General features: G+C 42.6%; 2 protein-coding genes across 4 annotated transcripts in view; one reads left to right on the top strand and one right to left on the bottom strand.

The window, feature by feature from the left end:
• Positions 1-8,964, bottom strand: part of PHACTR2 (phosphatase and actin regulator 2) — a 130,751-nt gene extending 121,787 nt beyond the window's left edge. For all 3 annotated transcript variants that reach the window (XM_053938525.1, XM_053938522.1, XM_053938526.1), the window contains exon 1: positions 8,820-8,964. In XM_053938525.1, the coding sequence (XP_053794500.1) occupies positions 8,820-8,964 (145 nt within the window). The remainder of the gene's footprint in view (positions 1-8,819) is intronic.
• Positions 8,965-11,801: 2,837 nt separating this feature from the next.
• On the top strand, positions 11,802-22,346 carry FUCA2 (alpha-L-fucosidase 2). Its single transcript, XM_053938949.1, has 7 exons — positions 11,802-12,373; positions 14,841-15,028; positions 16,709-17,048; positions 17,667-17,877; positions 19,233-19,423; positions 20,569-20,677; positions 22,092-22,346. Exons 1-7 carry the CDS (start codon positions 12,051-12,053, stop codon positions 22,230-22,232), a joined length of 1,503 nt encoding a protein of 500 aa, XP_053794924.1. The 5' UTR covers positions 11,802-12,050; the 3' UTR covers positions 22,233-22,346.
• Positions 22,347-22,677: the final 331 nt, after the last annotated feature.

Raw genomic sequence — 22,677 nt, 5'->3', positions numbered from 1 at the left:
AATTAGGGCACATTCAATTGCAAATGCACCACAACCCCTTTTTACCGTGCTTGTAGCTGATGCAAAACAATACCTCGATACCAATTCTACTTAGTGGCTATAATTTTCTTCAGTAATGTGTGTATTAGTCACAGATGTATGTTAAAAGCTGTGATTCTACCCCCAAAACCAAGAAAAGCAAACACATGTTGGAACTCATCCCAGTACGGGCCATCAGTTGTTGGCATCGGTGCTTGTCACCAATCGACAGTGGATGGGAACTGACTGTCACTGTTAGGTTATTATCTTACTGTAAAGCTTCCGTACCTTCTCTCTGTGAGTTCTCACGGGCAGCTCCTCACAGCACGGACGCCTTTTCTTTTTGTTCTGCACAGCTGGCTGACTTCCTCCTGTCCCTAGCAGCACATACTAGCCCTACCATAACCACCCTTATTCCTCACAGCCAACTAATGCCAACTCTGTCTCGGCCAGCTAACCCACTCTTTTATAACACCCATCCTTATTGGACATAGCTGTGACCTATTAAGGGCAGGGCTGCTCCTACTCTTTGGTAATTAGCACAGCTGCAACTCCTCAGGAGCAAGATTGCCTTCAGCACTATTTCTATTCTCTCACAATCCATCCTCCCACAAACACACATGCTCTGGAGGGAGAGCTTTGCTCAACATGCTCTTTACAGTCGGGTTCTATGATATACTCAACATCCTTATTCTGTCAAGAAGGTATTTGAACCTTTTGATATCCAATAATTTGTAAAGGAATCTGGCAGTGGTTACCCTTGCCTTGGAAGGGCGTACACTTGATGGAGAGGATCCCTTAGGATAATCACATTTCTGTGGTAGGGAAATTCTGGCACTTCTCTGCTGCTTTAGTTCCTCTTCCTGATCCCCAAACTAGAAGAAAAAAAACCTTACACCAAAATCTGTATGGTGAAAAGTTACAGAAACCTCAGTTAATTTTTTGAAGTGACAATTTACCATTTTCAAATTTTTGTCAGATATTTCTCCTGAAAATTAAGAAATATACCTGAAATCAGGATAATTTCTACAGAAAAAAAAGAAAAAGTTGTTTTTTCACAAAACTCTTATTTTGTCAGGAAAAAACTGTACTCAAAGAAGCTTAGGCTAACTTAATAACTTTAAATAAAGTAAGGATGATGCCAGAGTTCATTTTTCCTGATCCTTGCCACTGTGCCGAGCTTTACCTTAGAAAGGCTCTGAAGCACTTTTCTTTCATTCCTACTACTCAGCAACCCTTCCTTTTAGAGTTTTTAGGAGATCTTTTACCCTTTCCTAATGAATTCTTAACACTGAAGAAATCTCTGCTTGGCCTGTACAAATTCTGACCTTTATCTCTCTGTGACAGAAAATAAACTTACTGTTTATTTACTTGATGTTATTAATTGCAGGCTATTGCATTATTATTTTATAAACTTAATGTCATTAACTGGAGGTTTCTAGTCCCTTCACATATCAGTGCATTAGACCCAGATGGACAGGATACAACAACCTCACATGTACCTAACCAGACCTTGACAGAAGATCACCTAAAGTGATGTGTAGGCTATCAACACAATATAAATTACATTAAATGGAAGCTATGGAGAATGCAAAAAATAAGTTAGAGGGGACTGAAAGACTGGGCAGCAGGTGAAAGCAAGAAAGAGATGAAAGGAAGAAGGGAAGAAAGACTCTTATTTCCAGTATAGTTTGGTCAGTAACAACCTGGTAAAGGTGCCAAAACAGAGCTACTGACTGATGAATCCATCTAGGGGAAATAGTGTGTGATGCTGTGCAACTGGGTAAATTCCCCAAGTGGGAGCCACCACAATTTGTGTGTGAGACTGAAGTCATGCCTGAAGTCAAAGGGAAACAAAAAGCAACTGCTTTTAATGGGAGTCCACTCTCTCTAAACAAATTTTCTTCTGGATACTGTAAATTGTGCAAAGGTTAGAAAATGCGGGCCAAGCTACAAAGCACATATTTAATTCAAAATAACTGCTAAATGCTACATTTTCTGAAAAAAAATATAGTAAAAAATTATCATTATTTTGAACATTTTTTTATATTTTATCTCGTGTGAAGTATCACCATGCCGCCATCTGTGGTTGAATGCTTCCTCTTCCACATTTCCCTCCCAGCCCCGCTCTGTTAGGTCCTGTATTTCTCTGAATAGAGCCAAGCATGAGAAATATGCAGGGCAATTGAGGATGTGTCAGAAACATGTATGAATCATGAGAGAAATGGGAGAGAGTAGAAAAGTGTCTCATCAGCAAAGGATGCAGTGGTTGAAGCTGCTCTTTAGCTCCTCTGTGGAGCACTCCCTCCCTCCACCTGAGAGTGCGGCCAACTTGCGAAGCACAGTGGCTTTGCAGTTTCAGGTTGTATTAAAGCAGGGCCAACACTTCTGAGCCCATTATACTAATTCCCTGATACTGATAAAATTTACTCATGTTTCACTGTTTCAAAACTCAAAAATCATGACAACATCTAAGGCACAAACAGAATTGGTACAACACACCATCTTAGAAGTCCAGTTCTGCATCAAAACCTCACAATGGGGAACAAGTTTTCTCAGCTCACCACCAAGGGAAGTGTTGACTGCCTACAAACTCTGCTTGCATTTCAGGAAGATCACAGTGCTTTCCACATGAATGAAGAGCAAGGGTACCCCTTGTTGTGGTGGGGTTTAAGACTGACAATTTCAAAGATAAAGTGAGAAGTGAATGAACTCAGAACACTGAAGTCAGGATTTTCTATTTTCTCCTGGATATTTTTCCTTTTGTGCAACTCGGTTTGTATCTGAGAAAAAACAATTTCTGCATTTGTTAAAAGCAGCAACATGCTAGGTAAAATGATAGGAGAAAAGGAAGAAAAATAAAAGATTATCACTAAAAATATGTTTGCTTTATGATAAAGCATATTCAATGAGAGTTAGTAAAAATTCAGAAGCATAACTAGTACTGGTGTTATTGAAAGCTGAAATCTTACAGGATTTCTGGCACTGGAAAGATTCTGATTTCAAAAAGCCTAAATAAATTTTTAAAAAAATCTAAATTCTTCACAAACCTTTAAAAAACCTGCTAATTCTCCCCAGCCTTTTGACCATAAATTGTGCCTGCTTTTTCAGGAAACAGTGGCAATAAGAGAAGGACATACAGGAGTGGGGTGGGAAAGAAAGATAAACTATTTATGCTAATGATGGATTTGGCTAATGAAACATTTAGGTTTTAAAACCAAAACAAAAGCTTCTTTAGAAAAGTTGCTTACATTCAGTAAGAGAAGAACAATTTTTCTGCAGCTACTCTTCGAATCAGTTCTTCAGCCTTCATACTTGACATGTGGTCTGATATTAAGTGGTTACTTGCTAGGAGCCACAGAGCAGCAGGAAGTGCTAAATGCCAAAGGGCCTTGAGAAACTAAAACACACTCAGAAGCAAACCACTGAGCAGATCTCACCATCAGCTACTGGTCTAGCTGCTGCAAAACATGCATTAAATATTCTGCTGCAGTTGTTTGGAGTTAAATTTCTACTTAGCCAACCATGATGATTATCATCACATGTAATTTTTTTTTTTTTTAAGCCTGAGCCCAAGTCTGAATATATTATTGTAAAGCTTTTGTCTCAGAAACTATGCCATGTGTAAATGACATGTAGAACACATAGTTTATATTTGTAAACCATGGTATTCCCAGGGTTTCCACTTTCATGCTTAATCAGGCTGGGCTAATAATAAGAACCTACTCCAGTTATTCTGCAAGAGTCGGTGCGAAATAATGTCTTTTCGTCCAGCGTAAAACAAGTAGCTTCTTATTTTGTGTATATTTTGGTATAAACTCACATTAGAAATGGCTGACTATATTCTGACACATGCTTCTTCTCTATATGCCCATCTATTTTATAAACTGAACTGTTTTTCAGGCAGAGTTGAATTTTCTCAGTGTATGCAGTACAAATGGTTCCTAATTTTTTCCTCAGCATTGTTCTGAAACTGCAAGTTACATGTAAGATTGACCAGGATGGGATTTAACATTACAAGATGATGGCCTAAATAGATGATTACAAAGTAGCTTTTTCAATTCTATAACCATAGTCAAATTTCATTTGGTTATGCTTGCTGCCTCTTCCTGATAGTTTAAATTTTAAAACTGATGCAAAAGTATTAATGTGAACTTAGGACAGGATGCACTAACTCTTGGAAATTACCTAGTCAGGCTGAGTTGAGTTTCTAAATCCCCCCAAATTATTATTTGTCTTAATTTCTACTGTTGATTTCTACCAAAACTTGTCTGCCTTAGCCTTCTTGCAAAATTCTGTACTTCATTTTATGCTGTAAACAAGTCCTGCTTAATATGATGGAGAATCATGTTTTCCCATAACTCCCATATTTTCATAAAATGTATCAAAATCAGCTGCTTTATTTATCGTGTTCTCCCACAGCATGAATATTCTCCCTCATCAACCCCATCTTAGGACTGAAAAACAACATTTTCCTAGCTCCCAGAGAGCTTGCTAGGGCTCTTTCTTTGTGTATCTGGAAACTGGAATCTGTAGTTATTTGGGGAAATACAAGTCCAGAAGGAAATACAGGCATATGTTAACAGCTACCTATCTACCCACCCAAAATTTACCTTTTCCCCTAGATTCCATGCTCCCAGACAATCAGGTCAATGTCTAGAGCATATTCAGGGTTTTACCCTTTCTAGATTCTCAAATAGCTTAAGCTGTCAAAAATGTGTCCTTTGCATCAACCAGAGAATTTTTTCAATAAAAAGAGAATCTGACATTTGTTAAGTTTGCAAAGGGGGGGACTCTAATAATTAAAAACTTAAATAAGTCCAAAAATCATAAATTTTCTTCTCATATAGCATCAGCCACTTTGATGCTCTGATCACTACAAGAAAGCTTCCCCAGTTCTTCACTTAGCTGGGGGATTTTTAAGCAATCTTTTCACCCACTCTGCTTTGGAGTCAGCAGCAGATGGCATTATAGATGCCATAGATCATTATCATTTTGAATAAATTGACCCACAAAAATACCCAAAATCATCCTGGATGTACAAGTTTTGAGACAGGACTGCCATTTGCATTCAGGCTTTCATTTTCTTCTTCAGCCCAACATCTGGGCTATAGCCTAAGGTACTGATGAATTGCTGTCTGAATTCTTAGGTAGTTTTTTTTTGTCTGCCATCAGAAGAGCTCAAAGAACCCCATGAAAGAAATGGAAAGATGTAGGACGAGCACACCTATCCACCTGAAAGGTGAATTTCTTACTAATGGAACAAATTATCTGAAACTTCTTGCTGCCAAAGAGCAAAACCTCAAGAGAAACTGCAGCAATGTGAGAGCATCAATCCCAGAGCAGAGAGATGGGTGGTTTTCTGACTTCTGATCTGAGCAGTAAAGTTCCCTTTTCACCAAGATGTACCTCACCACAGACCTCACCACCTTCGGAACAAAGTGCAAGGCTGTACAATAAAACCCACAACACTAAAAAGAGAGCAAACTGGAAACTGTCTGCATGGACATGCAGATAAATGCAGATAAAAAGCAGGCATGGTAGCAGTGGAGATTGGTGCCTGAGGGCTGTCACAAAGAAAACCACTGCCACTGCTTTGCCATCAGATGTGATGTGAAACAGCACCTCTTCCACCCTGCAACCCAGCTCGTGCTGAGAGCTACCTTCAGCCCCACAACCACCAAATTCAGGTTTTGGATGAGTTCTGGGAAAGCATTTGAACAGGGTCTTTTTTTTCCAATTGCAGTTCTGAGCCCATCTGTGTTGGACACATTAAGAAACTCGACTAACTTGATCCACCTTTAAGATGGGTTTAAATCTAGTCACTAAACATGGAAGACTGCTTAAAGGTACGTAATTCAAGCAGCTTTCTGCATGTGGCTCTGGTATTGGCCTGAAATTTTAGAAGAGTACATTTTTCTTCACTCATCTCCTTCAGATGCTCTGACAAACCAGCCAGTTGTCAGCTGGGGCATACCACAATGTTGAAGTGATGCACAAGCTATGTCTGCCACAGAGGTTTTGAACTTTGCTAACATCACACTTTTTCAGGGTCTAAATCAAAATTCTAGATCATGCTACCCATGCTTGTGATGAGTATTACTTTATTCCTTCTAGGAGCTTTCCACAAATATAAAGGCCTGACAAAACAGTGGATGGAGGTGTAGCCAGAAAGTGAAATGAAGTCATCTTCTACCACTAGCACTAAAAGAAAAGGTCAGCTTTAAGAAGAAAATCCTGAAAATATATTGTCCTCACATAGTGGATGGCAGCTAATGAAGTGAGATGCTGTGAAGTGATACCAGAAGTTGCTTCTGTCAGTGTGTAAAAACAGCAGAAGGAGTGGGGCTAAGAAAGCACAGACAGCATAAACATGGGGACCACCTGACCAGCTTCAGAGCACTATCAAGATACATATAGTACTGACCTAGAATAATAAACAGATGCATTTTATGAACCACTGCCAAAGCTGCTTTAAAAAAAGCCATTATATTTCCCCTAGCTAGAATGGTCTCTAAAAATATTGCCTTTTAATAGATCTTGCATTGAGAATGGTGGATCAGAAGGTGGTAAAATAAATGACAGTGTGAACCTCTCCAGGTGTACCAACCCATCACTGAAGGAGTGTCAGGAGACAACATCTTCTCAGCACAACTCATGTCAGGTTCTAGAAAATGGAAACAGAAGCTGCCAACAGTTGTGACTCACTCTCAGAACAGGCATAAAGCAAACATTTTGCAGGTTATTTAAAATGCAAATTGTTCTTCTATACACACAGCTGTTGGAGCACAGGTAACATCTGATGTAAATGAGTCACCTACTTTAATCAAATGATATGGCTAGAGAAAAAGGTAGAAGCAAAAATAATGACTCATATTGTTTCTTCATATTTCTGTCCCCATTACAGTTGTTCTCCAGGTTAGTAGGGAGATGAAAAAGCAGGTTATTTTAATGGCACCTCAGTATAAAACCAATTCTCTAACCACCATATTAAAAATTAAACAGCTTTGCATCTTTAATGCATACTTTCCTTTTTGAAGACAGAATCAACAGTTGTGTGGCCATATGTAAGTGTTTTTGTTGTGTCCAGTGAGCAACTAGAAGGAAAGATACAGGAAGCAGCAAGGGACAAAATATACAATTAAAGAAAATATGAGCAAAACCAATAAAAAACAAAGAAAGCAACACTTGTTCCTTACTGGCAGGAAGCACATCCTCTAAATCAAAATAAAAAATCAAGTCAGGCAACAAGGATGCTAAAATGTCATATGTAAACTACATAGAAACTACAAATAACAACACATCTTTGAAAACAGTCATTTTACCTCCACTAGATTTGCCAGTCTCTCATAATGAACCCAACTTGTTGTCAGTAGTCTTTGTACTTAAGCCACCAACCAACACAGTCTACATTGATATGGTCTCAATCTTGTCAGCCTCTATGGTGATCCCTCTGTGGGGATCTCTCTGGATCCAGGGGTGTACTCATCTAGTCACAGGGCATTGAGAGAGTGCTGTTCATTCACTCTCCAGGCAATGCTGAAATACACCTTACACCTAAAAGCAGTCCTTTCTGGAGCACTACAACCTCCTCCCTCCTCCCTGTCCCAAATGTGCTTCACCGTAACTTTTAAGCAGGCACAGAAAAAGGTAGACCAGAAAATTATACAGAAAACGGCATGGAGTTGTTTTTGCTAGCAGCCTCTGGTCCCATAAGCTGAATCTACTTGCTCCTATGTGACTAATCAAGTTTTCCCTCTCTCCTCATCAGGCAGGCATGGCTGTATACTTGATCTCCTCCAAGCAAATGTTCTGCTTCATCTTAAGATTCCCTAAGGAACAAACATAAGAGAACATTGTGGTCCATTGCAGGCCCAACCACACACTGCACTGTCCTGTGCTGCAGCAGAGGAGGTCCCTCAGTGCACTCTGGAGCTTACCTGGTGGTGTTTCATGGGTACCTCTGTGCAGCGATGTGTGAGTGCATCCAAAATACCAACATCGTAGGGTGTGTGTGCCTACAGACTTCTTCTAATCAACAGAGCAGGGCTGATTTGCAACGGGGCAAGCACACATTTTCAAAATGTGCTCAGCCCTATGGAGACCAGAATTTCATTTTCCTTAGTGCCCTACCTCAGGAAACAGACTAAAGCACAGCCCAGCCACTTTGGCAACTTTCAAGTCTCTGCACTGTAAACTAGGACCCTCGCTTCCTCTCATTTTATACAGCAAAGCTTCTCCAAATCCTACAGGAAGCCCACTCTGTCCCAAAGGGCCAGCTTCCACCCCCAGTCATCCTGTGTGCACTTACAGGGATTGACTCCTGAAGGAAGATGGTGGGATTCTGACTTACACATTGGCTTTTCTCACCTATTAAAATCCCAAAGCAGATACAATGGCACAAGTTAAAATTCTGACACGCAGTTGAATGTGTGTAATGTGTGAAGCAGCAAGATGAGGGGTTTTGATGTCCTGGCAATACATCCTGAAGTTTTCCTGGGAATTTTCTGCCCTTGCAGTCAGAGATGCTTTGGCAAATGGGTGCACAGCCACGATGCTACCAGGATTCAGTCATACATTTGTGTGAGCATGGGTATAAAAAGCCTGGAACTCTCCAAACATCTTATCAAGGAGAAGATCAAGCAGCACGTACCCCAGAAACCCACACCGCTGGCCACCGAGAGAAGACAAGTCTGGGAGAGCAGGACGGGGTATCGGCAAGGATGTCTTTCCCCAAATCGCCAAATTCGGCTCGGCTCTGAGGTCTCAGACAAAAGAACCCTTCCCTCCCTCCCCCTTACCTGAGCCGCCCACGTTGGACCGCAGCAGGCAGGTCCTCCGGGAGGAGGAGAAGGAGGAGATGTCGCTTTGGGAGCGGCCGCGGGGACTGGGCAAGGACCAGACAGGCAGCGGTGCTGTCCCGCTGCTCCCTGGCCTTTCAGCCATCGTCGACGGGCAGCCGAGAAGGGCAGGGAGGAGTGAAGAGGAGGGAGAGAGGCGGCGAGGGAGGGGACAGGGAAAGTTTGCAGAGGAAGAGCCGCCCCTCTCCTCCGACCGCCCCGCCGGGACGACGGCGGCGATTTTGGGTCTCTGGGAATATAAATTTTGTGTTTGAACAGGAGCAAAACAAAGGGGAGGGTTGGGTGCGCGGATGCACCCATCCCCCAGGGTGTCTTCATGCTCCCGCCATTGGCATCTCTCGGGGGAAAAAAAAAAAGGAAAAAAAAGGAAAAGAGAATCAGTTAAAAAGAGCCGAGTAACCCACACCACCACTTCTGTTTTGTGTAACAGGGTGCCCTCTCCCCCGCAAAGCCGGAAGGTTGCACAAGGCACAGCATCCCTGCAGAAGAGCTGCGAGAGAGACGAGTCAAATATCCTCCCCACCCCATCACCTCCCTCCCCATCTTTCTTAAGGATTGGGTTGCATGTAAGAGACTTAACTAACTTCGGCAGGAAGGTGCTGCCTTTCAGATCGGTCACACAGATCTAGGCAGAAGCAAAATCAAGCTTCATGGTTTCGTTTCCTGGTGTTTTACAGAAACCCGTTTACAACAAGATGCACCTTTTAAAAGGAAATTTTATGTTCACACTACTTCTTACAGGCAAGTCATTACATTCTGCCTTGAATGAAATCCTCGCTGCCGTGCAGCCACAATGACAAACACAGAAAAGACTGCAGCCTATATTTTTAATGCATCCAGAGTTGCATAGTTATTCAATGTGAAAGTTGCATTCAGGCTGCATTTTAACAACTACGACTCTTCAGGTCTGAATCAAAACCTATCAAGTCTGAAATTTGACCACGTGAAATTCAGTTTCTGGTTTCTGCTTCCACCCAGGCAGGCAAGTGCCTTCATCTCAACGCCGAGCCCGTGCAGCTCCCCAAGGCGCAGGGGTTTTGTGATCTTCCCAGCAGTCACCCTCCGCATTTGTCGAAGCAATTGATCCGGCACAGGAGTCTCGTATGTCAGCCATTAGTCAGGTCGAAAGGTCTTTTCTGCTCAGTTTCCCTCAGGGGATTGCCTTCATTATTTCCTCTCCTTCTTCCCTCTGCTGCCAGACCAGCCTGCTCCTCCCCCAGCTACAGAGTTTTCCCAGCGGGACTGTGCTGTGAGAGGGGGAGGCAGGGGCTTCTCGCAGGGCACGGCAGTGAGCTCCATACAGCCCCTCTCCCGGGGCCCAGAGGCTCCATGGTCACACAGGCAGGAACGTTGTACCCATGATTAGAGAGCTTTTTGCAGCTGTGCACACCAGTCCTGTGTTATTTACAAAATCTGACAATGTGCTATTTTTATTATTTACCCTTTGCAGCTTGCATCATTACAAATATGACGGTACACCAAGGACGATTTTCCCCGACAGGGATTTCAGTACCTGGGCGCATATGGGCTGGTGACATTTTCTGGACCTGTTTATACCTTAATCAGAAGTGTACTCATCACTGCTGTTTATTGAAATGTTTGCCACTTTTCTTTTCCCTTCCTTTTTTCCTTTCCTTTTTTTTTTTTTTTTTTTTTTTTTTAAGGTGTGATCAAGTTCATTACTGAAATATACAGTCCTTGCTCCAAACCTTAACAAAGTTTATGGAAGGTCAGCAAGCTTTGGGTCAAACCCTGACCTTTTTTAACATCATTTTTTCTTCCAAATATTTTGAGCTACAGAGCAATTGTAACTTTGCCATGCTGTACAGAATGTATGCTTCAAAATTCCCACATTAAGGAGCTCCTCAGTGTCTGCAATCCTTTGGTGCGATCAAAAAGAAGAACATGAAGAAACTGAAAGATAAACTAGAAAGGATATCATACAAGAGGTCAAACGCATGCAAAGGTTCCTTTTGAGAAGGAAAGTGACACCTAAAGGGGTGAAGGAAAAAGAAGACATAAAGTAGGTCAACGGTGAATGTAAAAGAGATATGAAGAGGCTCCTGTTGTAATATCAAAGTGCTTTGGTAAATCAGAGTAAAGTGAACAGTCAGAAAGAATAATGTGCTGGAAATCACAATGTTTTTTATCTGCCTGTAACTTATTATATTAATCAGGTATATAAATTAAAATATTACAAAATCATGTACATCTTGTTTTCACAGCCCTTTAAATATTTTTGAATTAGATGTAGCAGCTTTGGTTAATGGCTCTGGAAACTGAAGCTCTATTTCCATAGAACAGCAGTAAAGTATACATCCTTCCCAGTTGGAGAGAGATTAATTCAGTTGCCTACTCATTCATTTTCGACTGTTCTGATGAGATTGCCAAAGAAATCTCCATTTGTGGTGCTGATTGTGAAAAGTTAGTATTTGCTCATTAAACCAAATTATTTCACAAAGTCTGTCCCATGGCAGCTGGGGGCTGAAGTAAAAACACAAAATTCGGGCATCAGGAAAGACTGGAGAAGCACCAGCTCGGGCAACAAATTGCCGGAAGATGTATCTTTTAAAGTATGTGCCTGCCACCTGTGATCCGCAGCACAAACACCAAGTGTCATCTACTGAATTGAGGCAGCTTTCGCACAGGCCATTCTAATGATCGGGGAGAAATGTTTCCTTGAAAGGCCACCTCACTGCCTGGGAAGCCTCCACGTACAAGTCGGCTGGAAGGAGCTGCAGAGCGATGTTACACCCTGTCCTTCTTGGGCGGGCGAGGGAAGCTGAGCCTTTGGTCGGAAGCAGGCGGGAAGGACAAACCCAGCAGGCTGCCGAGGCCACCTCTGGAGCGGAGCGGCTGCAGATCCAAGGCTCGGACCCGGGTCCGGCTGTAGATCCACCAGACGCCGTCAGGCCGCTCTCGGGCGAGGCTGACGGGGCGGCCGGGGGAGGAGCTGGCGGGGGCCGGGGCGGGGGAAAGCACGGCAGGATGGCCGAGGCATCAGCCAGTTAACTTCAATTTCTTAAAATCCTCAAAATCCAGGGGGCTGTTTGTGGTCGAGCAACTAGATGGAGCGGCTCCGATGGGGAAGAGCCCCCGGGTGGCGGGCGGGGCAGGGGAGGAGCGAAGGGGCAGCGGTGCTGGCTGGGCGCCGCGGGGCCCGCCCTGCCCATGCCCCGCTTCTTTTCGCTTCCCTTCCGCGGCTCAGCCCAGCCCAGCCTGGCCCGGCCGAGCAGCGCTGCGAGCCCCGGCCCCGCCGCCACCGCCGCCGCCGCCGCCGCCGCCATGTCGGGCCCGGGCGGGTGCGGCGCGCTGGCGCTGCTGCTGCTGCTGCTGGGGCTGCCCGGGCTGCCGCAGGCCCGGCCCCGCTACGAGCCCACCTGGGGCTCGCTGGACGCCCGGCCGCTTCCCGCCTGGTTTGACGAGGCGAAGTTCGGCGTCTTCATCCACTGGGGCGTGTTCTCGGTGCCCAGCTTCGGCAGCGAGTGGTTCTGGTGAGCTGCAGCCAGAGCGTGCTGGTCGCACCGGAACCGCTGCGGTGGACGGGCCGTGCCAGCGGCCCCAGGGCTCTGCTCGGGAAGCAGCGCTCGGGACAGGCGGGGGTGGTGTGGTGTCCCCCCGTACAGTGGTGGTTTGGGTTGGAGCCCCTCTGCAGGCTGACCATGGAGCTCAGGTGTGTGGAAGAGCTCCGTGCCCACCCGAGGCCACGGACTCCGTGGCGCAGTTTGCAGAGGAGGTGGAGCTTCTGGTGTGTCTGAGCACCTGTCTGCCCAGCCCCAAACCTCCTGAATACCTAGGCTGAAGTGACTAAATTAAGCAGAGAGCTGGTAGAGCTGAGAGAAGGGCCTTGCAGCACAGCAGTATTGGTGAGAGGTTGTTGGTGGAGTGGCCGAAAGAGACCTGTCCAGGACCACCATGAAGGTGAAGGGGGTTTCCCTTGTGGGAACAGGCGTTTGGGATCTCCAGCCTCTGGAGCACTGTGGGGAGCGCAGGCGCCCATTGCTACCCTTGTTTGGCAAGCAGCTTCGCTGTTTTCTCATGCACGTTTTGTACTGCTGATGGTTTTCTTTTCTTTTACCGTTATTGCTATTATTCAAGAGTGCTTTGTACTTACGAGAACCTAAAGCTCTGGTCCTTCAGATAATTTCAGTTAGAGGCTTAATGAAATCTTTGTTCTGTAGTGTTCACTGGTACAGACCCTTTGGCTGTAAGGATCTTTTTGCTGTCACCTTTCCATGCTCTACCAAGTACTTCCTCTGAGACTTCAAGTGAGACACATTATTATTTACAATATGAAGGGGAGGGTAGCCTTGTGGCAGAGCTATGGTGAACCTTAATTACAATACTTGCAAAACAAGCCAACACGTATCTAATCAAACCAATGTTTTCTGACACCTCTTTTTTTCAGAATTAAGGTCAAGCATTTCAGCAGGTTTTTAATGCAGACTACATATACTAATAAATTACTTTTAGAGAGGTGGGACAGAAATAGGTTTGGGTTCAAGCCTCACTCAGAGTGCTGTACTCTGATAGTGGTGTACAGACTCAGGATCGAGCATTTGGTTTTTGACCCCAAAACTCTAATTGCCTTTAATATTCCTGTATTCTCCTATCACATGGTAGGTGTGGGTCTAGAGCTGCTTCGGGGCATTCTGACAGCTTATGCAGTCAGATGACTGAGATCCTGTAGTAGCAGCTTCAAACGGAAGGTCATCAACTGTTATCACCCATCTTGTGTGCCTTCCCTCAGAGCGCCACAGCCTTGGTAACAATGTTTCTAGAATCTAATCATCTCAGCATGGAAGTGTTCATTTTAGCAAACCGTGTGACTATGAGAGGTTTTGAGAAGCAAGGTTGTTACTGTTTAATTTAAGAAATTACATACCTTGAAATCAGAGGGTGTTTTTTGTTTGTTTTTATTTAAAATAAATGCTTGTTTTGCTTTATTGTTGTTATTTTCTCTGCCCCTGGCTCTTTCTATGAGGAAAGCTGTCTCAGCCTCTTTCTTCTAAGTTTTTTTTCCCTATTGGCTGCCAGAGTTTGTGTTGGTTTATGCTGAAGTGTTTTTGGGAAGGTTACAACAATATTCACACTATGGTCTTAGAGAACTGAGGTCAGAGTCTAGCTCAGGACAGGAGAGAGAAATTAATTTCAAACATTCAAATTCTGGCCTGTTTTATTCCTTCACTTACCATCTATTTTCATATAAGTCTAAATTTGACAAGAGGATTTTTGCTGCTTGGTTTCATTCATAGAATGGGGACAGAGGGGCATTTGTGTGTGATGTTCTTGCAGGGGCAGGTTTTGGTTGGAGGACGTGCCTTCTTCTAGCAGGGTGCCTTTGCTTACAAGCCTCAGGTGTGCAGAGTCTGCAGTGACCTGGTCACAGCTCCCTCTGACCCTGGGGCTGGGCCCCTTGGGTCACTCAGCTGCAGTTGTGTAGAGGGCTTGGGACTGTCAGAGAGGTAAAGCTGATGATCCCCATATTCGTGGGTGGCAGGGATTGCAATGTTGGGGGCAGAGCAGAGGTGCCTGATGGTTGAGGTGTGAGACTTGAGGAGGTAAGACATGCAAATCCAGGAAAAATGCATTTCTCCTGCCACCTGAGCTGCTTACACAGACTGTCTGTGGTCTCTAGTACAGTTTGGGTATTGAGATTTGGGTATTGACCAAGACTGTAATTTTTCCATTCTCAAAGTGTAGCTGCTTTTTTCATTGCTTCAGATTAAATTCTGAGACCTTTCCAAAGTGGAATGCAAAGATGTAGAACATGGGACAAATAAGATAGAAAAAAGGAAATCTTTGCTAATCAATACTCTTCTGGAGAAATTTTGTCTTATTGCCGGTGTCGTGTACCTCCAATGCCTCTACCTCTCAGTGTTAAATAGGAGCTGATCATTTAAATTATCTTTTCTTTTTCTAAAAATACATCAGCAGACATGCTTTTTCCCTATTTTGTAGGTGGTACTGGCAGAAGGAAAAGAGAGAGCCCTATGTGAAATTTATGGACACAAATTACCCACCTGGCTTCAGCTATGAAGATTTTGGTCCTCTGTTTACAGCAGAATTCTTTGATCCCAACCAGTGGGCAGATATTCTGAAGGCTTCAGGTGCAAAATACGTTGTCTTAACTTCAAAACATCATGAGGGTAAGTGGAATCTTTGTGAATGTTAGTAACTGCTGCATTTCTGTCAACAGATGAAAAAAGTATGTGACTTTTCTACCTTCTAAGACACATAGAGAAAACCAGGCAGGCTTACCTGCCCCACCATGGCCAAAGAGGAAACAAAAACCACCCAAGAAATGTGCAGGTGTTTTCCTGACTCCTACACAAAAGCTGTGGCCATGGAGTTTGCATAGGAGTAGCAATAGATTGTGTCACTGTTCTCTTGCCATAGGTAAGACAGCCTGAAGTGGTGGTGGCAGCTGAGCTTCCTGCAAATGGCCATAGTTTATTTTTTATTTCTGTGCAATTTATTGCTGAAGGAACCATAAAAGTGAATTCTGCACTGTTTAACATTTGGAGAGCTGCTGTGAGCAGGTAGTTAACAAACTCCTTTGGTTTCTCTAAGGAATTTAGGAACATATTCCAGGAGTCAACTTCAGATTTAGGAAGCTATAGCTCTTCCTGATGTAGTGCACAGAGGCCAAAACCTTGAACCAGATCTGTAGTTTTACTGGCACAATTTTTTTTAGCACTGTAATTGTAAGGCACTTTGCAGAGAAAAGTAAAGAAAAAGAAAGCTTCTGGAAGGAAATACAGTAGCAAAGAAAGTATAAAATATTAAGATATTCTACAATACATCTAAGGAATGTTGTTGGTCTTTGTGAGATGTGGGTTCAAGGCTGGAAACTTGTGATGTGTCAATTTTAATCTCACACATAATTCTGATGACACACATAATTCTTGATCTTGAATTTCACTTGTGGTGAAATTCCCAGTGATTTCAAAAGAACCAGGATTAATTTAGTCTGTCCAATATCCTTCATGAATATTTAGGTTGTTCAGTCAGTACAATTGCATCCAGTTCACGGAAATAGCACAAGATTTATTAGGCAGTGAGTATAAAGGGGTTAGAAGGTGAGAGTGGAGCTCTTCTGGCAGTGGTCTGAGTCTGCAGTGCAGTAGTATTTGTAAGTGGTTGTGCTGGACTGATGGGTGTCTGAAAGGTCAAATCTCTCCTTATATTTAATCTTGATGTTTTAACAGCTGTTTCAGGAGTTTTTACCCTCTCCTTATACATATACAGAGTAGCTGATTGAGTTGTTATAAATATCAAGGCAAACAAAAAGTGAACATTTGCATAAGATGGAAACAGAAAAGAGGAGAACAGTCTTTGAATGCAAATTATAGCTTGGGCTTTCTGCAGCTGAGAAACAATTCTATCTTCCATTTGCTGATTGTGTATTTACAGTTCACATTTGCTGTAGATGCCTCAAAAGCTGCTGTATTTTTGGTTAATTTCAGAGTCGTAGAGTTAGAGAATGCCTTGTGTTGGAAGGGGCCTTAAAAGTCATCTAGTTAATTTAATTGGCACATATGAATAGAGTGAATAATTAAAGAGAAGGAATAATTATCCTAAGCAGTACAGAACTGGAAAATATAAATGTATATGCATACGTATAAAAAAATACATTTCTGATATTAAAACTACTACCATTCTGCATAAACAGGTTATAGGCACACTTTATACCATGACAACAATATTATTACATATATAATTTTTATTATTTTATTTTATACAACACTTCCAACCACTTTCCAGAAAGAAGAACTGTAATGTCCTCTCTTCTTTTCTTTCTTATCCTTTGATTTTTCTCTTTTTAGGCTTTACTTTGTGGGGGTCCAAATATTCTTGGAACTGGAATGCTGTTGATGTGGGACCAAAGCGAGATCTTGTTGCTGAACTAGCAATATCTGTTAGAAACAGGACTGACTTGCATTTTGGGTTATACCATTCCCTGTTTGAATGGTTCAATCCTCTCTTCCTTGAGGATGCCACAAATGCCTTTAACACAAGCAAGTTTCCAACCAGCAAATCATTACCAGAACTCTATGAAATTGTGACCAAGTACCAGCCAGAAATAATTTGGTCTGATGGGGATGGAAACGCTCCAGATACTTACTGGAACAGCACTGGTTTCTTGGCTTGGCTGTATAATGACAGGTACATAATGATGCTGGTTTAGCTCCTTACCTGAAATTCTGGTCTGTGTCTAGTTTGTTTCATTTTCTGTTTGTTTTGTGGAACTTGCTACTTCTACTTAGGGAGACTTAACAAAATATTAATTCTCCTGAAATACAGAATCTAAAGCTTTCCTAGAACTATCAAAGCTGGCTTTAGAAAAAGACTGTTTTGTACTTTTTAAACACATTTGCAAATTAATCATTTAAGATGGTATTGGCTATTCTGCTTAATCATAGTCTTCCCTGAGTACTTGCTGTTGCACAGAAACACAGGATAGCAGGACAATTTAAGAATATGGATACATTGCTGTCATCGCAGACTGAACATCTGGCAGTGTATATGAAGTGCAGAGTGATATCTGGCAGAACTCCTGTAAAAGTCTGGAGCTTATTTCCCTAAGAAATCCTGATCTGGACCTTTTATTAGCAAAGCATGAGAATAGAATTCCTGACATTGCACTTAATCTTACTGTAATAAATTAATAGTACAGAAGTCATCCAAAATGTTAGTTCCTGGGAGGGATGTGTGTGGGAGGGGATTACTCTGGCTGTGACCACATTTTGTAGAATAAAAGTAATGAAACTCCTCTGTTCCCAGCCCAGTGCGGGACACAGTAGTGACCAATGACCGCTGGGGAGCTGGCAGTATCTGTGCCCATGGTGGCTTCTACACGTGCAACGACCGCTACAACCCCGGGCACCTCCTGCCCCACAAGTGGGAGAACTGCATGACCATTGACCGCAGCTCCTGGGGCTACCGCAGGGACGCGCGGCTCCGGGATTACCTCCCCATCGAGGACTTGGTGAAGGTACTGTGGGCCACGGGAGCTGCTGCTACTCCCCATTCTCTCTCCTGATTGTTATATTGTGCTGTTTAACTGTCTGATTATGTATCTATTTATATGAATAAGATTATTTTAATTCAATAGTGAATCCATGAAATAAGAAATAATTTTGTTAATTTCCAGCCTTAAAGCTGGCAGGATGGAAAATCCATGTAATTCTTAATCTTTCTCTTAGTCATTTCTATAGAATGAATTTCCAGTAAAAATTTGGTCAGTTTCTTAAAAGCCGTTTTCCCTGTGAGTAACCGGCTAAGGACTGATCTGGACCATCTCATCATTACCTTTTCAACTAAGTTTCTCTGGTAACTGCATATGCAAGATGATGAGAAGCAAACAGTTGCAGTTTCTCAGCTCGCGTTTAAGAACTCCTACTGCAAGGCTACATCTTTTCCTCTTCACAGATAGACACAGTTTATGACTCAGCAGTAGTTTTACTTTGTAGTGAGAAACTTTCCTTACAGACATACAAGTAAACACTACCAGAAGCAGACAGCTGGTGTTGTTAGAACATTGATTCCCTTACTAGACTGAGGTATTAAAAAGATTTGAAGCGTAGGAAACCTTAATGAAAGGAAGATTAATCAGTCTTTCAGAATAATTATTTAATTGCAAAATTCAGCTAGTGAGGGAAAGATTGTTACTGTTGCTTAATATTGTTGCTGTTTCTAGTGCTGTCCTCACAAAAGACAATTTGAAATTGAAGTAACCTCTTTTCAGGGGCAGAAGGTTTGAATTAATTCAGCAGCATGTCTGCAGCTGTCTGTTTCTCAGACTTACGCATCTCCGTCTGTGATCTCTGGAGGGCAGTGTGGATGGGAACATAAATTTTATAGGCTTTGTAGGAGGCTTCCTTGTATTTTACAGATGTTTCTGTAAAATAGGAAAAACATCAAACAGGAGGAAGGAGGAAGTTGCTTTTCTAAGATTCAATAAAGGTGAAGTAGCAACTATTTTGCTTATTCTACTCTGGTGCAGAGAAATCATCTGTCCTGTTGGTAAAACCATCAATACATTCTTGCAGAAGTTGAAATGATAAGAGTTGCAGGGTCTGATTCTAATGTAGATTCAGGCAGGCATACTGATACAAGAAGGTATTTGGGGCTCTCTTTGGATGTAAAAATTGACAGCAGAGCTTTGTTTTATGGGAGCTTCAATTTTTTATTAACTTTTGGGATGAACCTCAAAGTCTCAGCATGCAGCAGCAGCATAACTCATTTGGTTCATCATTCTGAAGCAGTACAGCAGACTTTAGAAAGTACTTCAGATATGTGATTTCATTACTCATAACCATATGCTCTGTGTGTTTAAAAACACTGCAGCAACTTGCAGAAACAGTGTCTTGTGGAGGAAATCTCCTGATGAATATTGGGCCCACCCACGATGGTCGCATCGCTGTTGTGTTTGAGGAGCGCCTGAGGCAGGTGGGCTCTTGGCTGAAGGTCAATGGAGAGGCCATCTATGGAACGAAACCATGGAGAGCACAGAATGACACTGTCACACCTGGAGTTTGGTAAGTCTACTGAACCAAAATGCAGGCTCTGGAAAGCAGCACCAATGTTATGTGAAGCTTTGAAATCCCTATTGACTTGATGCTACAGAAATCACTGTCTTAGTTGGTATGTGGTGAAGGAATGAATGCCTTTGTTAGTGTAAGTAACTGCATCTAAAATATGTATGAAGCTGTAGGTAGAGACTAGTTTTGGGATGATGCTGAGGCTGAAAGGAAAGCTGCAAGCATTTCTTTGGTCATCTTTTGCTTCTTGGTGTAGGCTAATCTGTTAGGTAATTCTGTTTACTTCTAGTGGGCAACAGAAATGAAAAAAATATCTGAAAATACAAGACTGCTATGAAGTGTTTGAACAAAGGAATACTCAATGTCACGTGATGTTTAGAAAGAAAGTGGGAAGATAGCAGCAATTATGTGGTTGCTAAATACAGTCAGCCTCTGGCCTTCCTTCTGCCCTTGTTACTTGAAGCTTCTCTAACACCTTCATGATCAAACAGGGTTTTGGTCTTGACCCTCTTGTCTCAGTGTGTGTTTTTACTCCCATTACTAGTAAGATTTGGCCATCTGGCTTTTGCCTGGAGATGCTGAACTGCTGACTATTTAGTAAAATCCCTTTCAAGAGTAATAAAGACTGTAATTAAATAGGAAGGAGGGAGGAATGTTTCAGGGGTATTTCCAATGACATAGTGATGAAAATAGTATTTTTAAAAACTAGCTATGCAAGGTGGAAACTCTGCCACTCATCCTATTTTTAAATTCTTTTAGTATGAATGTTAGTGTATAGATGGGAGTTACCATGTTTTTTTGAATATAACCTACAGTTATCTGTTAATGATTCTCCATCCTGCAAGTATCTCCTTCCTATATGGCTGGGTTGATACAGTGTGCTAAAGTAACAACAGGTGTTTACCTCTGAATTCAGTTCTTTAATAGTTTTTATTACCTCTAGTTTGTTGAAACAAATTTTCAAGGAACAGCACATTATTAAAGGGCATAATTCATCTGACCAGGTGGTTACGTGTGTGAAAATGTAATTAATCCTGATTTTTCTAATCCATTTTTCCAGTCTTGAAAGCACTCTTATGTATCACTTCTAAAGATTTACAAGGAAAAGCTGACATACCTTTGTGGTCCCCATTTCCAACCAGGTACACGTTCAGCCCTAAAGGAGGGAAAGTCAATGCTATCTTCCTTAACTGGCCAGTCTCTGGGATTCTGGAACTCGGTGAGCCACAGGCTAAGCTTGGAGAAACACAGGTAAAATGGAGTGCACACACAAATCCCCCTCCCCTCCTTCTAGGATGTGTCATGTTCCATCTTGTTTATTTAAGTTTCTGGCATCTTTGGGAATGCATAGCTGTTAGGACTTTGGAAGTGACCCAGCAAAATGTTTGTTTTCTTTCTGGGACCTCCTTGTCATAGTCCTCTCAGTGGCATGTTTCTTATCCAACAAAGTTAGACTGAGATGTTGCTGGGATATGTTTTAGCTTGCAAACTAAGAATCACAAAGAGGCCAAGGAGCAGGGGAAAAAACTGTGCCATCCCTCCTGTTTCTTGCGTGGACTCCTAACTCAGCATGACTTTTCTTTAGAAGTAGCTATCGTCATGACTTTGGTGATACCAGAGTTGCTGTAGTGGTGCAGTTGTTTGACGTCAAAGCCTTGCAGGAAAGGAATGTAACACAGTGGTTTTTGTTGTCCTGGGAGGCTGAAGAGCAATCAGTGTTACCCTAGATGTGCATCTTGAACCAAGTGGAGGTCAGAAGTTGAGGACAGTGATGTCACACCTACACAGCCAAAGTGAATCTCCCCTTAAATGCACAGAGTTGATACCAACTTCTGCTTCCATTGGCTACGGCAAGTAGCAAGTAACCCAATGGAAGCAGGAGTTGGTATCAGCTCTGTGCATTTAAGGGGAGATTCACTTTGGCTTAGCTCTGCTCTGGTCTCATGCACTGCATGTCCAATAGCTGCTGAAATGCATTAGGAGTGTTTCTGGACTGTCCCTTCTGGTCTAGTTCCATATGAAAGTAGTCTGACTGGTGCCAAGACAGCTCTATGATATGGGAGAAAGAGTCATTTCAGAAGTGATGGAGATGCCTCTGGAATTCTGCGGGGATAGCTAGACTGTATGTGCACTACAAACATAGTCCTGTTTCTCAGCAGCAGAGAGTGGTCTGCAGCTGCTCCAGCAGGTCACTAGCTGGTGTAAGTGACAGCATCAACCTATCTGTGGTTTTTAGTTCTTCAGATCAGCTTTCTGTGAGATACCTGGCTGCCCTCTAAGAAACAGTCATGCTCATTCAAGACTACAAGTTTCACCATGGGAAGCAGGCAGTTTGGAAATAGGGGATGCAGAGCTCTGTACTGTGGCTGCTACATCTCTGCTTAGACCTAAATCCTACTCCAAAGCTTCCAAAAGGTGTTTATGTACTTTCTGCAGCCCTAAGTACTTCTCAAGACCCAACATGAGTAGCTTTTTTACATGCATATCTACTTGCAAATGTTTCCCCATTACCTTTAATAATTATCATTCATTTGGTTAGTAAGTGGCATTTTTAGGATACTTGGTGAGTAAGGTAGCTGTGGATCAATAATTATTTTGTCAATATTGCACTTATACACACTGCGAAAAGGCGCTGTTCTAACTATAGTGTGTGTTTCTCTTTTAGGTGAAGCTGGCTGGATACAGGGAACTGCTGAAATGGGTTGCCCTGGGAGAAAAGGGAATGGTTATTGCTCTACCTCAATTGACTCCTCAGCAAATGCCATGTCAGTGGGGCTGGACTTTACAACTGACTGACGTAGACTGAGCCATACTCTGCTGGAGCCCTGGCTAGCAGGGAGTGCTGATGTTTTGCTCTTTTTTATCACTGGTTTTAAACTTGTTTGATTGAGAAAGACCAATAAATTCACTTTTTCTATGAGTGGTGGGCTGTTATTAAAGGATGGAATGGAACAAACTTCACAAAGTCTAGCACTAGATAATTGATGCTCTGCACACAGTTTGTTTCTCTGAACTTGTCTGAAATATTGAGCAGCTACCTTGACCTCTACACTTGGTTTAGTCAGTTTCTGGCCAAGTTATGTGAAGAATGAGGTGGGGAGAAACAGGCACTAGACTTTCAGAGACAAAAGAAAGAATACAGCTCAAGCCGGTGTTCAAATGCACATAAGGCAGTTGTACACCCTCTTTAATGCAAGAAATTTACCTTCCACAAAACTGCACAGTAAAAACGGACAGTTGTAGAGAAAAGA

Source organism: Vidua chalybeata, chromosome 3 (genome assembly GCF_026979565.1).
Source record: "Vidua chalybeata isolate OUT-0048 chromosome 3, bVidCha1 merged haplotype, whole genome shotgun sequence".
Taxonomy (NCBI): Eukaryota; Metazoa; Chordata; class Aves; order Passeriformes; family Viduidae; genus Vidua; species Vidua chalybeata.
The sequence above is the reverse complement of the archived record's forward strand: the minus strand, read 5'-3'. Positions and strand labels throughout refer to the sequence as shown.